Consider the following 13,822-nt stretch of genomic DNA (forward strand, 5'->3'; position numbering starts at 1 on the left):
ACCACCCAACTGGTGTACCTTTTGTTGGTGAGAAAAGCAAAAGCAACAAGGACAGAGACAGGGACATGGGAACTCTAGTGGTCCCAGTCCTTCAGTCATTAGCAGATTTATTCCAAGTGAAAGGAGAAGGCAGTTGTCAGAAACTGCTGGGCAGGACACGGGGGTTGTGTCCCCTCAGACTGCATGCTCAGTATTCCTGACTTCCCTGCCTCTCAGAAGGTTCCTTTGTCACCTACTTTCTCCTGGATAAAGTGTAGCATGGGAGAGGGAGAGGTGCAGAGTGTAATTATAACCCCGGCCAGGCTCTCTCCACCGTAGCCTATACACAACTCTACCCAAGGCACCATTTTTAATAATGGACATCAGCAGCAGCAAGTACAGAAGTGAAATATTACCAGCACAGCACTGATCACATAAATAAGAACAGAATTATCCAAAAAAGACTGAGCTACAATTTTTATTTTCTATATTTTTAAAATAATTGATGAGTTGGATAATTTGTTACATTTTTTTTTCTGAAACAGAGAATTCTTTGCTTCCTTGAAAAGGGCAGATATTTTTCCTCTGTAGGACTGAAAATTCATTTTCACATCTCTTCTAATCTTTTGTTTCTACATTTGTAGAATTTTCTTTCCAGTTGCCCTAAGAGTAAATAAAATTTTACAGCTAGCTCTTCCCACTTTCCCAGAATAAAATATCTGAAGCCCAGAGAGGCTATCCACCCTCCTCCAAGTCAAAACAGAAGGACTGTGCATCGCAGCCCAAATTAGCATCCAGACTCTCAGCTCCTCCAGCATCTGTGAACCATGCCTCACTGGCTCTACACAGCATTGATGCAAAGACACAGTAATGGGTTTAGCTCCAGTTTATGTAGAGAAAGCAAAGGACACTCACCTCTTTTCATTTTTCTTGACAAATCTAAACACGGTAAAGGATTTACATGGCAGATAGATAACACAACAAAGATGAATTTGGTTAGCATAAACAATGATGCAAGTTGCTGTATATGTTATTAATCTCTGTGAAGTCTAGATGGTTAAAGGAGTTAAGATAAAACAAGCCTGACATTTTTTTAAAGCATACTGTTGACAGAGCTACAAAGAGATGACAGGCTACATTATAAATAGTAAATAATTTAAAAATGACATCAGCCTTTTAACAGATTATTTCAACAGTTTAGTTTTTGCTAATGATGGGGTATTTCCTCAGTAAATTCAAATAATTAATTTTATATGAGTGAATGATAAGCTAGAGCTAGAAAATTGACACACAGCATTATCTTGAAATTTTAGGGGGGAAAAGTGGTTGACTGGAACTTCACCTATCTTTCGGAACCAAACAACGTTGAAATAAACATATTTGGAATAGAAAACGGTATCTGGGTCTTTCATATTTCAAATGTAAAAGTCCTTTGATAGAGAGAATTCCATTTTTTTTTCTGCATCTGTTTAGATCACATGACAATCATGGGAGGCAATATTTGGATTATAGAATGTAGCTATCAAAAACCTAAGTAATGTTTAAAGTAATGAAGAAGAAATTAGTTTTTCCACATGAAAGAAAATCAATGATTAAATAAATTTAGCATGATTATGGTGACTAAAGTAAAAATACCAAGTATAATGTGATAGTTTTCAGTTCTTGTTTGGCACATATATTAATAAATTTTCAAACATCAAACAATACAACATCGATATGTACTAAAATCAACTAGTACAGTAAGATTCCTAAAGCACAGTTAATTATTAACATCATAAAAACCTAATTTCCATATGAATTGTGTAACCAAGTACACTCTCTCTGTACTGTGCAAGCTGGTCCAAACACTGTCTTTTCAGGATGCCCCAGAATTCAAGAGCATTTTGATGATAAATCATGCTGAACCCCACGATTCCTTACTGAATTCTGTGGATCTTCTCAACAGGCATTCAGTTAGGAGACTACACGCACACACTCATCACAATTTTGAAAAGAACGGAAGGCCTTCATACATGTCAGTTTTTAGTTTTATCCAATCATTAATTTTCTGCAGAGTTGTTTTTTCTTGACTTAATATTTTTGCAAGTTTTTTCATTTTTTCTTCATTTCTTTCTATGTACTTCAACCCTTCCAACTGCAGCTGATTCAGCTTTTCATTTCGACTTTCATCTAGAGGTATGTTTTCACACATAACAGGATTAAATCTAAAATAGGTGTCAGGAGGTAATAGACCATCAAGCATTACATGGACTTCTGTTAAAACAAAGAGAGGACAGAGCGAATTAAAAAATCAAGTTATTCTGCAATGATCTAATTTTGTTTATTTAAATTACCCTATTTTAGGCAAATCAGAAAGCCTTGCTTATTTTTCACATTCTAGCTAATTAACGGCAGAAGTAAAGAATTCATAATATTGAATATAACTATGAAATGAAATTCAATTCCTGATATATACCATATAATTCTGTTAAATTAGGATCCCAGCTCCAGGACTCTTCTGTTTTCGGTCATACTGTTAGCCACTGCTGAGATGCCTTTTCAACCTTCCTTTTGTTGTTTTTTAATTTCCTGAGATCATCTTTATTAAGGTATAATTTATATACAGTAAGGTTAATAAATTTTAAATGTCTAAACTGCCAGGTTTTGACAATGGTATACACTTGTTTGATCACAACAACCACGACACAGAATATTGTCCATCACCCCAAAAGCTTCTTCATGCCTCTTTATGGTTGATTCCTCCCTTATCTTTTGCCTTTTCTAGAATTTCATATAAACAAACTTACAAATATATATATAGCTCTTCTGTGTCTGGTTATTGTTTCTACTCAGCAAAATGCTTTTGAAATGCATGTCGCAGTATGGATCAATAGTTTCTTCCTTTTTATTGCTAAGTAGTAATTCAGTGTAGGGATATTACACAATTTGTTCTCTCTGGTCTGGGTCTGCTTCTCTTCAGTTTTCAGCTATTAGAAATAATCCTAAATCATTTTGTGGATATATGGTTCTATTTTTCCTGCATAAATACTCAGGGATGAAACTGCTTGCTCATATGGTAAAAGTTTACTTATCTTATTAAGAAAAACAACACTCTTTTCCAAATGGTTGCACCATTCTGCATGTCAACCATTAGGATTATCTGAGTCCCACTGTTCTTTATCTTTGCGAAGACTTGTTATTGTTGGTCTTATATTTAATCATTTTAGAGGGTGTGTACTGGTATCTTGTGGTTTTAATATTCATTTCCCTAATGACTAATAATGGAGAAGGCAACGGCAACCCACTCCAGTACTCTTGCCTGGAAAACCCCATGGATGGAGGAGTCTGGTAGGCTATGGTCCATGGGGTCGCTAAGAGTCAGACATCAGACACGACTGAGCGACTTCACTTTCACTTTTCACTTGCATGCATTGGAGAAGGAAATGGTAACCCCCTCCAGTGTTCTTGCCTGGAGAATCCCAGGGATGGAGAAGCCTGGTGGGCTGCTATCTATGGGGTCGCACAGAGTCAGACACGACTGAAGCGACTTAACAGCAATGACTACTAATGAAAAATCTTTCATGTACTTATCAGTCCCCTGTATATCTTCTTCAGTGAAGTGTCTGTTCAAATATTTTGGCCATTTTTTTCCTTCAAATATTTTGGCCATTTTTTTCCATTGATTTTTTGTTTTGTTTTATCTCTATATATTCCTTATATGAAATATTGGAAGCATTTTCTATATGTTTTGCATCTGATTGTACATTTGGTTCTGATGACAGACATATTTTACTAATATTTGACTTCAGCAGATAGCTTGTCTCTTCATTTTATTAAAAGTGTCTTTTGAAGAACAAAATTTATAACTTAATGAAGTCTAATTTATCTATTTTTCCTCTTATGTACTATCAAAGACTCTACCTAACCCAACGTCATTAAGATTTTCTCCAGGGTATTTTAGAAGATTTGCAGTTTTAACTCTTATATTTAGATCTATGATCCATTTCAAGTTAGTTTTTGTATATGGTGTGAAGGGTCAAGGTTCAGTTTTTTAAATACAGTTATCTAATTGTCCTGGTACTATTTGTTGAAAAGATTATCCTTTCCTCTTTGAGTTACCTTTGTCAAAAATCTTTTGAGCACGCATGTCTGGATCAATTTCTGTATTATTAGGTACCACTGATCTAATGCAAACACCACCCTTGCTTAACTGTAGTTTTACAGCCTCGAAGTCAGAGGGTCTAAGTCCTCTAATTTTGTTCTTTTACAAAACTGTTTTGGTTACTCTAGGTCCTTTGCATACCCATATGAATTTTACAGTCATCGTGTTAATCTCTACCCCCACAGAAAGTCCATTTTGATTTCTCTAGCAGTTGCATGAAGTCTAAAACCAATCTGTGGTTTGCCAGCATAACAATACTGACATTTTGAATTCATGAGCACAGTTATCAATTACTTAGGCCTGCTTTAATTTCTCTCAGTAATGTTTTGTACTTTTTACCATCAGGTCTTGCATATAACTTTCAAAGGCAACTGCTGTTTTTATACATCAATAACCATCTAATACCAGCAATTACAAGTTTCACTCTAATTCTTCATTAACTAGAGTGTATGTGCACAAAGGCAGTATTTCATATTTCTTAAACATTTCAAGTGAGCCAATAATGTGGTTTGCACAAGGTATACATATAAGTATCATGAGACTGGGTGATCAAAGCTATCTTTTTCTAAGAAGACTGCTTACGGTAAGAATATTTTATTGATTTCACAACAAAATTGTAGATAGTGAAAAATCCAGAATGTCACCTTTTCTTGGGTTGAAAGTGAAAGTGAAGTTGCTCAGTCGTGTCCGACTCTTTGCGACCCCATGGGCTGTAGCCTACCAGGTTCCTCCATCCATGGGATTTTCCAGGCAAGAATATTGGAGTGGGGTGCCACTTCCTTCTCCAGGAGATCTTCCTGACCCAGTGATTGAACCCAGGTCTCCTGCATTGTAGGCAGACGCTTTACCGTCTGAGCCACCAGGGAAGTTTCTTGGGTTATCATTTAATAAAGAAACGTCCTTAGTGGGAAGTTTAAGATGCTCATATAGGCTGATGACTCAGTCAGTAATAAGATAACAGAGAGAGAATAAGATTCAGAAGCAAGGGGCTGTTAAGTGGGAACAATTCTTTTTTACAAATTTAATAACAGATTTCATGTAGGACTTAAAAATAATATAGTAAAATAAGGAGCTCTAGACCTCAAAGGCTAAAATTAGAAAGTCAACAAATATTGACTGCCTACTATGTGCCAGGCATTGTAGTCAACACAGTTCGCTGGGTAAGTTTCTGCTTACATTTTGGTGGGATACACAGATTAGAAAGTGAACAGAAAAGGGCTCTCAGGGAAAGTGACATCTGAGCAGAGACCAGAATGAAGTTAAGGGAGGGACTCGAGCACGTACTGATATCTGGGTAAGGCCTTACAAACAGAAGACAGATATCTGAGGCAGGGCCTTCTTAGGAAGTTGAGGAAAAGCAAGAATTCAAGTGTAGCTGGACACACTTTACAGAGGGGACACAGCTTGAGAGAAGGGGAAGAGATGCATTCAAAGGCTAGGTCTTCCAAGGCCTGGTAAATTTCAGTTAGTGAGGCTTTGGGATTTTGTTCTAAGTGTGATGGGAAGCCAAGAGGGTTTGGAACCAGGTAAAGACATGATGCAATTTACATTTTAAAGGATCACTTGGGCTTTATTACGAAGGCTAGATTACAGGGGCAGCCAGAGTGGAAGTAAGGACTTATTCTGGTTTGCCTCCATGTTATTAAATAATCCAGAAGTACTCTGATTCTCTCCATGTTATCCTGTGTTTATCTGAACCAACCTTTTTTTTCTTTTTCGTAAGAGTCTCCAACCAAGTCTTTGTGCTACTCCTGCCTCAGCTACTTCTCCAACTGTAAGGAGGCAAAGGTACCACTAGCTCCCACACAGAGAAGTTGCTACTGTAGAAATGAGTGAGGAGAAAGAGAAATGACAAAGACCTGCTCCCATGTGCTTCCTAAGCCTGCAATACAGACATAACAATGTACTTTTTGCAGTGAGCATCAGCACAGTCTACCAAAAACTGAATTCTAAAGGCAAAGTACATTAAGACAGCAAATAAACAGACTAACCTTCTGTGTCTGTAGCGCTGTTGATGACGTTAGACAGTTTGGTTTTTAGGCTCGTGTACGTCACGTTGTTTCTCACATCACTCTCGTAACGCCCAGTGCCCAGGGATACTATACACTCTAAGGGGACGTCTGGCCAAAGACATTTACACTCGTGCATTGCTAATGCTGAAGGGTTATTCAGGAGCAAACCTCCATCCTGCAAAATGTAAGTCAAACAAATATAGGAAGTAAATTTGAAGTGAAATTCTTTTTTTACAAACGTGAAAACAAATTACATTTTCCACAGTTTGAAATTTACTCAATTAGGAAAACTGAACTATGTAATAAACTTAACAAATGATTTAAAAACAAGAGATTCCTTTAAAGTGAATTTATTTTATAAACTACAGCTACAATAGAAGTCATATGAAAATTCACTGGCTCCACTGGCTTTATTAAACTTTCCTTTACTATTACGGAGGTTCTTTTTGAACTTTGGATTGCTCTGAATATTTTGTTCAAAATTACTCAAATGAACAGAATTACTTTTAAAGGTTTTTATTCTTGTTTAGTGGTTAATAGAGTCTATATAAAATCTAGCAAAAGAATTGTGGTTTTACCAAATAAATAAAGACCAGATCTTTCACAAATCCAATAAAACCAAATTGATTAAAGCAATTTAAGTTGAAATTTTATTAACAATACAATTTCAAAGTATCAATTTCCTTTACTGCAGATATAACCTAAACAAAGTAGGCAAGCTTTATATTTCTAAGCATGATCAATAATCTACATTATTTTGAAGAATCCACAAGGAAAGAAAATAATTTTCTAAAAGTTTATAGCTGTTCAAAATTGAGTAGATATATCATGTGAGGTTTATGCCAGGAATGGGATAAAATGAATGATGCCCATACCATACTCCACTTCTAATTCAGCAGAAAGCTATTTCTTTCATTAAATTATTTTTATCTTCAATTCTATATTTATACTCTGCAACTTCTAATCATTTGGCTATTTTAGATGAAACATTTCATTATCATAAAAACTATAAAGAAGGATAGTTCCATTGGACATGAAACAACAGACTGCTTTCAAATTGGGAAAGGAGTATGTCAAGGTTGTATATTGTTACCCTGCTTATTTAACTTATATGCAGAGCACATCACGTGAAATGCTGGGCTGGATGAAGCACAAGCTAGAATCAAAACTGCCAGGAGAAAAAACAATAACCTCAGATACACAGATGATACCACCCTTACGGAATAAAACAAAGAAAAACTAAAGAGCCTCCTGATGAAAGTGAAAGAGGAGAGTGAAAAAGTTGCCTTAACACTCAACATTCAGAAAACTAAGATCATGGCATCATGATCCCATCATTTCCTGGCAAATAAGACGGGGAAACAATGGAAACAGGGAGTTTATTTTTTGGGGCTCCGAAATCACCACACATGGTGACTGCAGCCATGAAATTAAAAGACACTTGCTCCTTGGAAGAAAAGCCGTGACCAACCTAGACTGCATATTAAGAAGCAGAGACATTACTTTGCCAACAAAGGTCCGTCTAGTCAAAACTATGGTCTTTCCAGTAGTCATGTATGGATGTGAGAGAGGGACTATAAAGAAAGCTGAACGCCAAAAAACTGATTCTTTTGAACTGTGGTGTTGGAGAAGACTCTTGAGAGTCCCTTGGACTGCAGGGAGATCAAACCAGTAAATCCTAAAGGAAATCAGTTCTGAATATTCACTGGAAGGACTGATACTGAAACTCCAATACTTTGGCCACCTGATGAGAAGAACTGACCCACTGGAAAAGACCGATGCTGGGAAAGATTGAAGGTACGAGGAGAAGGGGATGACAGAGGATGAGATGGTTGGATGGCACCACTGACTTGATGGACGTGAGTTTGAGCAAGCTCTGGGAGTTGGTGATGGACAGGGAAGCCTGGCGTGCTGCAGTCCAAGGGGTTGCAAAGAGTCAGACATGACTGAGTGACTGAACTGATAAAGAAGGATTAAGAAAAGAGAAGAAGGGGAGAAAAGAAGGGCAAACAAGGTTTAGCAAGGAGAGATAATAATAAAATTAATCCCCCATCAAAAGTTGCCAAGTTTTCAATGGTTTTAATAGCTTGCTTCAAAATTAAAATTCCTGTTCCTTAAACTTTACCTGATTTCCATCCAAAATAGTGCAGAAGTTGACATTTTTGGTATTCACTTCAGCCCAATGGTAAGGCATACCACCCCTTAAGCCATTTACAGAGTTACTAGCCCACCCTTGTTAGATGAGAGCCTACTCGTGTTAGATGCCTTTTCTATCGGCAAGTCATTAGGCTATTGTAATGTTTATGGCATCTCCTGAAGCCTTTCCACCCACAGTATTCATACTCACATTTACTTATTTATTGTGTACTTCATGTTTATCAGCCACTGCTTATTCTAAGCGCTGAGGTAAAACAGACTTGAAAAATAAACTTGTTAAGTACATTGATACTTATCTTTTAGAGGTACACAGGATTGTGTTTTAACTGTATTACATCATGCATGTGCTTCTTAAAAAGCCTAATATCTGGATACTTTTTACTGCTTTTAATGTATATTTAATCATTTCACATCATAAATCAGAATTTATACTGGAAAATAACCAATGGACCATACAAATGAATGTCTCTTAATCAACTCATGTTTAGTTGTTTTTTTTTTTTTTTTTAATTTTGGCCATGCAGCAAAGCTTAGGGGATCTCAGTTCCCTGACAAGGGACTGAACCTGGGTGATGGCAGTAAAATGCCAAATCTTAACTACCAGCAAACTCCCTAACAGTGTGCTTAAAAATTTGTCTTTTATTATGAAAAAAATATATATAACATAAATTTGGTCCTTTTAAGCATTTTTAAGGTTACAATTCAGTGGCATCAGTAACACTCAATGTTTTCCAAAACATTTTTATTACACCAAATAGGATCTGCAACCAGCAAGGATTCTCCGTCCTCTCCATCCTATTTCTATCCTAATTAACTATTCATTCTTTATATGTAAACTCAGAAGACTTCTTTGTAAAGCCAATCCTGACAAATAAATCACATTTTTTATACTACTTCTTAACTTTGTACATATTTTTATTATTGAATTTATCATCTCATGCTATAACTGTTTATCTTCTTCTAGTTTTGAGTTATTTGATGATAAGATCCAGGAAACACAAACAATATGTCAGCAATTATTAAAAACCTTCATATTCTTTATGGTTAACATAATGTCTGGCACCGAGCAAGCACTCTCAACATTTTATCTAGTTAAAATGAATACTGTTAGTTGTGGCCTGACACAGGCATAATTTAGCACAGAAAATGCTAGGCAGGCTCTTTCTGCTTCAAACATCCTTTACTTGGAAGGTTTATATGAAATATAATTTGTTTTAGGTTAATGTATTCTGAATTCTAAACCCAACGTTTTAAAATGTAAATAAGGACTAAAAGAAATAATATATTAGAATCTGCCAGAAAAACCTTTAGTGCAAACTAATTTATCAGGATCTTTCCCCAAAGACAGTGAAAAAATGATTTAATTTTGGAGGAGGAGGTGGAAAGAGAGAAGCAATATGCATATGATCAACTTCATTAAACTGTACACATAAAATATGTGTAGCTGTTAGAAAGAGAAAAGGGATCATTTTGTAAAAAGTAATTATTTCAAGATAAATATGATGCTACTTGGGTTGGGGAGACAAATAATACATTAGAAGCTATTCAAGAAGAATTCTTCCTACTTTATAGTTTCCCAGGACATCTAATAAACCTTGCAATACTGTAATAACATTCATTTCTTTACAAAGACAAATGAAATCTACCCATCCACCAACTTGTGCTTCAATGTTGGTCACTCAGTTGTGCCTGACTTTTTGCAACCCCATGGACTATGGGAAAAGCCTGCCAGACTTCTCTGCCCATAGAATTTTCCAGGCAGGAATACTGGAATGGGTTGCCATACCTTTTTCCTGGGGATCTTCCCAACTCAGGGATCGAACCCATGTCTTCTGCATTGCAGGCAGATTCTTTATAGTCTGAGCCACTACAGAAGTCCCATAATTTATAATTTATACTTTACCTGATTATAAAAAGGATATGAACTTACATTAAAACATATGTCAGACATGACAGTTAAAAAGACATGACAGTCTCATTTTAAAAATGAGACTAGAAATACTGAATATAATTATTCTAAGAGCTAAGGAGAAGAGGATTGTAAAAAATAGTGAGTTATAGTTTTGGCAACTTTTAAAGAGTAGGAAGGGAACTTTGCTTGAATGTTTTCTTTGTTTAAGCACTTAAGATCATTCATATCTTAGAATACTCTAATCAGCCTTACATGGTGTCTTTGGAAGAGAAGAATATGCCATTTCTTCAAGTATACAGAAAGGAATATGGAATAAGGAAAATATTTGCTCAAATATGGTTTGCTTAGATTCTAGATTCTATCAGAATATTCTTAAGTTAGATGTGCTAATCTTTCTGGAATCAAGTCATTGATTTACATGAAAGTATATTCTCTGCATATATGATTTTATGCATTATTTTTAATTTTTTTTACAATTGAAGAACAGTTGATTTACAGTATCATGTTAGTTTCAGGTGTGATGGAGGTGGTGGTGGTGTAATTGTTAAGTCGTGTCTGCACAGCAATTCATTTATATATATATATATATATATTTATGAAACTAAATATTTTCTTCTTCAGATTCTTTTCCCTCAGAGGTCATTACAAAATATTGAGCATATTTCTCTGCATAGTTACATGCTTTAAATAAAATTTATATAAATTATTTTAATCTGTAGACCAGCCTAAGTTTAAAGATTATGGTCATCAAAATAAAAATTGCTTTGCATGGAAAGGAATATCACTAATCTGAAATGGAAAAAGAATCGCTGAATTACTTTAGTTTATGATTTGCATTCTATAGGACTAAATTAAATCTTAGAACTACTTCCTCTTAGATAAAGCATAAAGAGCAAACGAGAGAATTTCTTTTGAAGTCTGGGAATGTAGGGTCCTGAAACTTTCACTAATATTTGGCATAACTGCAATTTTGTAGCATGACAAGTCTTCAAGTTGTAAGCTATAAACGTTAACTATTACATTTCCGAATAAATTGTTATTTCTCCATTTATGACATGGTGAAAACACTATGGAATATGAAGAAGTCATTGTTACAAATGGCAACATATATATTAAAATCCAATTTTTATTTTGATCAGTAAATCTCGAAATAAAATGTCAGAACAAAGCTCTACAGCTAGCACTTTCTGCCCTGAGGGGGAGGAATAAAGTGAAGGAAAGCGAGAATGGGAAGTGCCTTACATAACTCTGCAATGACTGAGCTGACCAAGTAGGAAACAGTCTGCACTGACTCCAGAGACCAAAGGAACCAATTTTAATCTCTTAATTACCAAGATTATAATATTACTTCTGGTAAGACAGAAAGAAAATGAGATAGCTGAATGTAACACTTAAAAATACAATATATCTAAGCTGGTATATAAAGTTATAGAAGATGAAATTGATAACAATGTTTTAGATATTATAACATTAACACATATATAGATGCTATGCACTTATATAAAAAACTATGAGTTTTTGAACAATATCTAAAATTTATTATCAAAGTAAGTTTTCTTCTCAACTATATCTGAATACTGAGCCAGGCAGGAGAGTTAAGGTTATCGATTCCATCAAAGAATTTTAAGTGTAGTAGCATATAATAAACTAAGCATACATTGAAGTGAAGTGGCTCAGTCATGTCCGACTCTTTAGGCATATATTAAAACATATATTTTGGAAGTTATCAGCTCAAAACCTTTGTTGACTTTTTTATCACTGAGTATAAACTATGAGTTAAGATTTTCATAAATAGTGGGAAAACTTGACAGGGAAAATAATTTATGATAAAAGTCTCTGTCAAAGAAAAATAATATATCATTCAACATCATAGAAACAATGTTCAGCTTAATAGATCATTTAGCCATAAATTTTAAAATAGTATAATTATAGACAGCATCCTAACTCCATCAATTAACAGCTGCAACCCTAGTCTGGTCACTTAATTTTTCTTAAGTTTTCAATTTCTCATTTGCAAAATGGATATCACTCTATCTGCATCATAAGCTGCTGTTGCTGCTAAGTCGCTTCAGTCGTGTCCGACTCTGTGCGACCCCATAGACGGTAGCCCACCAGGCTCCCCCGTCCCTGGGATTCTCCAGGCAAGAACACTGGAGTGGGTTGCCATTTCCTTCTCCAGCATCATAAGCATTCATAATTAAATGAGGAAATGTGTACAAAGGACTATATAGGTGTCTGGCACCTAGCTAACCTACTGAATGTTTAGTATTACTATTTTATTACATCTCCTTCCAAATACATCCACCAAAACTGTTAACAGACTGCATTCTGCATTTTTAGGGACTGTTTCACTTTTAATTTTTATCACATCTGGAAAGCCAGTCACACATACTACTTCATTTTTCCATCAAACTAAAATTATCGTAAATGGTCATGAATCTCATTTCAGAAGATACAAACGAATCTTTCCTAAAATACACTCTCAAACCAGAAGGCTTATTAATTTAAGAAAAACAAACAGCTAAAAATATCCTATTTTATTGCACACACATCTTTTGCCACATGGAGACATGAGGAAAGTTTCCCTGGTGCATCCCTCTAAGTTCAGTTGTAAGTGCCGACTCTTCAGTCATGTAAAGTTTTAGAAGACAAGCCACACAGTCAACTTACTTGATGAAGATCATTTCCTAACGCATATTCTGCAAAGTAGCCCGGAGCAGCGGATGAGGCTCTGATGGCCTGCCACATTTTATACTGACAGCCTCCCAAATAGTGAGAGTTGATTCCAGGAAAATGTCCATAGTTTCTGAACACAAAGGCTTTTGGCGTTATCCCTCTGTTCACTATGGTACTTACTGCAGCGACCTAGTCGATTAAAAAGTGGACAATACGCATTGTAAGCAGCAATATTTGGGACTGTAAAAATTAAATATTTAGTGGTATGAATGAACATTGTACAACTCTACCTATAAAGGTAAAGTGTATAACATAACCCTAATGTTAAGCAAACAGAAGCAGATCCTTTTAAACAGGTTTTTTTGTTTGTTTGTTTGTTTGTTTTTTTATGGGAAAACAGTAACAAGGGCTGGGACAATTTTGAGAAATGCATTATGAGAGAACAGTAATAAAAGATATTCTTTGACTACGTGATTTGATTAGCTACTTAAAAAGAGATTCAAGAAGGCATAAATTTGCAGACCTTTATATGATACTGCAGTAGTAGCAACGAACAAAAACTAAAGATGAATAATACACTAATTTCCTATCATTTATAAATCAATCTTTGTTCCTGTGCTCTTTGAAAGCATTATGACTTTAGTAACTGAAACTCTAACACAATAAACTAATTCTCAAGGCTTTTTGATCATAGTTAATAACTGGAGGCTGGGTTTTTTTTTTTTAAATTAAAAAAACTAATCTTTATCACCTAGGGTCTCAGATTTTATCAATATCAGTTGAATTTATATAAAATGTGATGTATCTATTAATGACCTGCTATATGAACTTTAAGAAGCTGAATGGTACTGGTGAGGGCTAAGTTATTAGGGCTCTATGCCAAGTCCTGCAAGAGGCCTGTGTGCTTTGCTATTTTATAAACCAAAAGTCACATTCCAAGTTCCT

At 35.3% G+C, this 13,822-nt stretch overlaps 1 protein-coding gene across 5 annotated transcripts in view; it reads right to left on the minus strand.

Annotated features, from left to right (window-relative positions):
* Window positions 1-441: 441 nt before the first annotated feature.
* Window positions 442-13,822, minus strand: part of PNPLA8 (patatin like phospholipase domain containing 8) — a 47,303-nt gene continuing 33,922 nt past the window's right edge. For 4 of the 5 annotated variants that reach the window (XM_006046409.4, XM_025291114.3, XM_025291115.3 and 1 more), the window contains 3 exons: window positions 12,872-13,066; window positions 6,112-6,307; window positions 442-2,232 (listed from right to left, as the gene is read on the minus strand). In XM_006046409.4, coding sequence (XP_006046471.2) covers window positions 1,958-2,232; window positions 6,112-6,307; window positions 12,872-13,066 — 666 coding nt within the window. In that variant the 3' untranslated portion in view covers window positions 442-1,957. Of the gene's footprint in view, window positions 2,233-6,111; window positions 6,308-12,871; window positions 13,067-13,822 lie in introns of those variants that run through there. The other variant, XM_025291117.3, reaches the window with a different exon arrangement.

Source organism: Bubalus bubalis, chromosome 8 (assembly GCF_019923935.1).
Source record: "Bubalus bubalis isolate 160015118507 breed Murrah chromosome 8, NDDB_SH_1, whole genome shotgun sequence".
Classification (NCBI taxonomy): domain Eukaryota; kingdom Metazoa; phylum Chordata; class Mammalia; order Artiodactyla; family Bovidae; genus Bubalus; species Bubalus bubalis.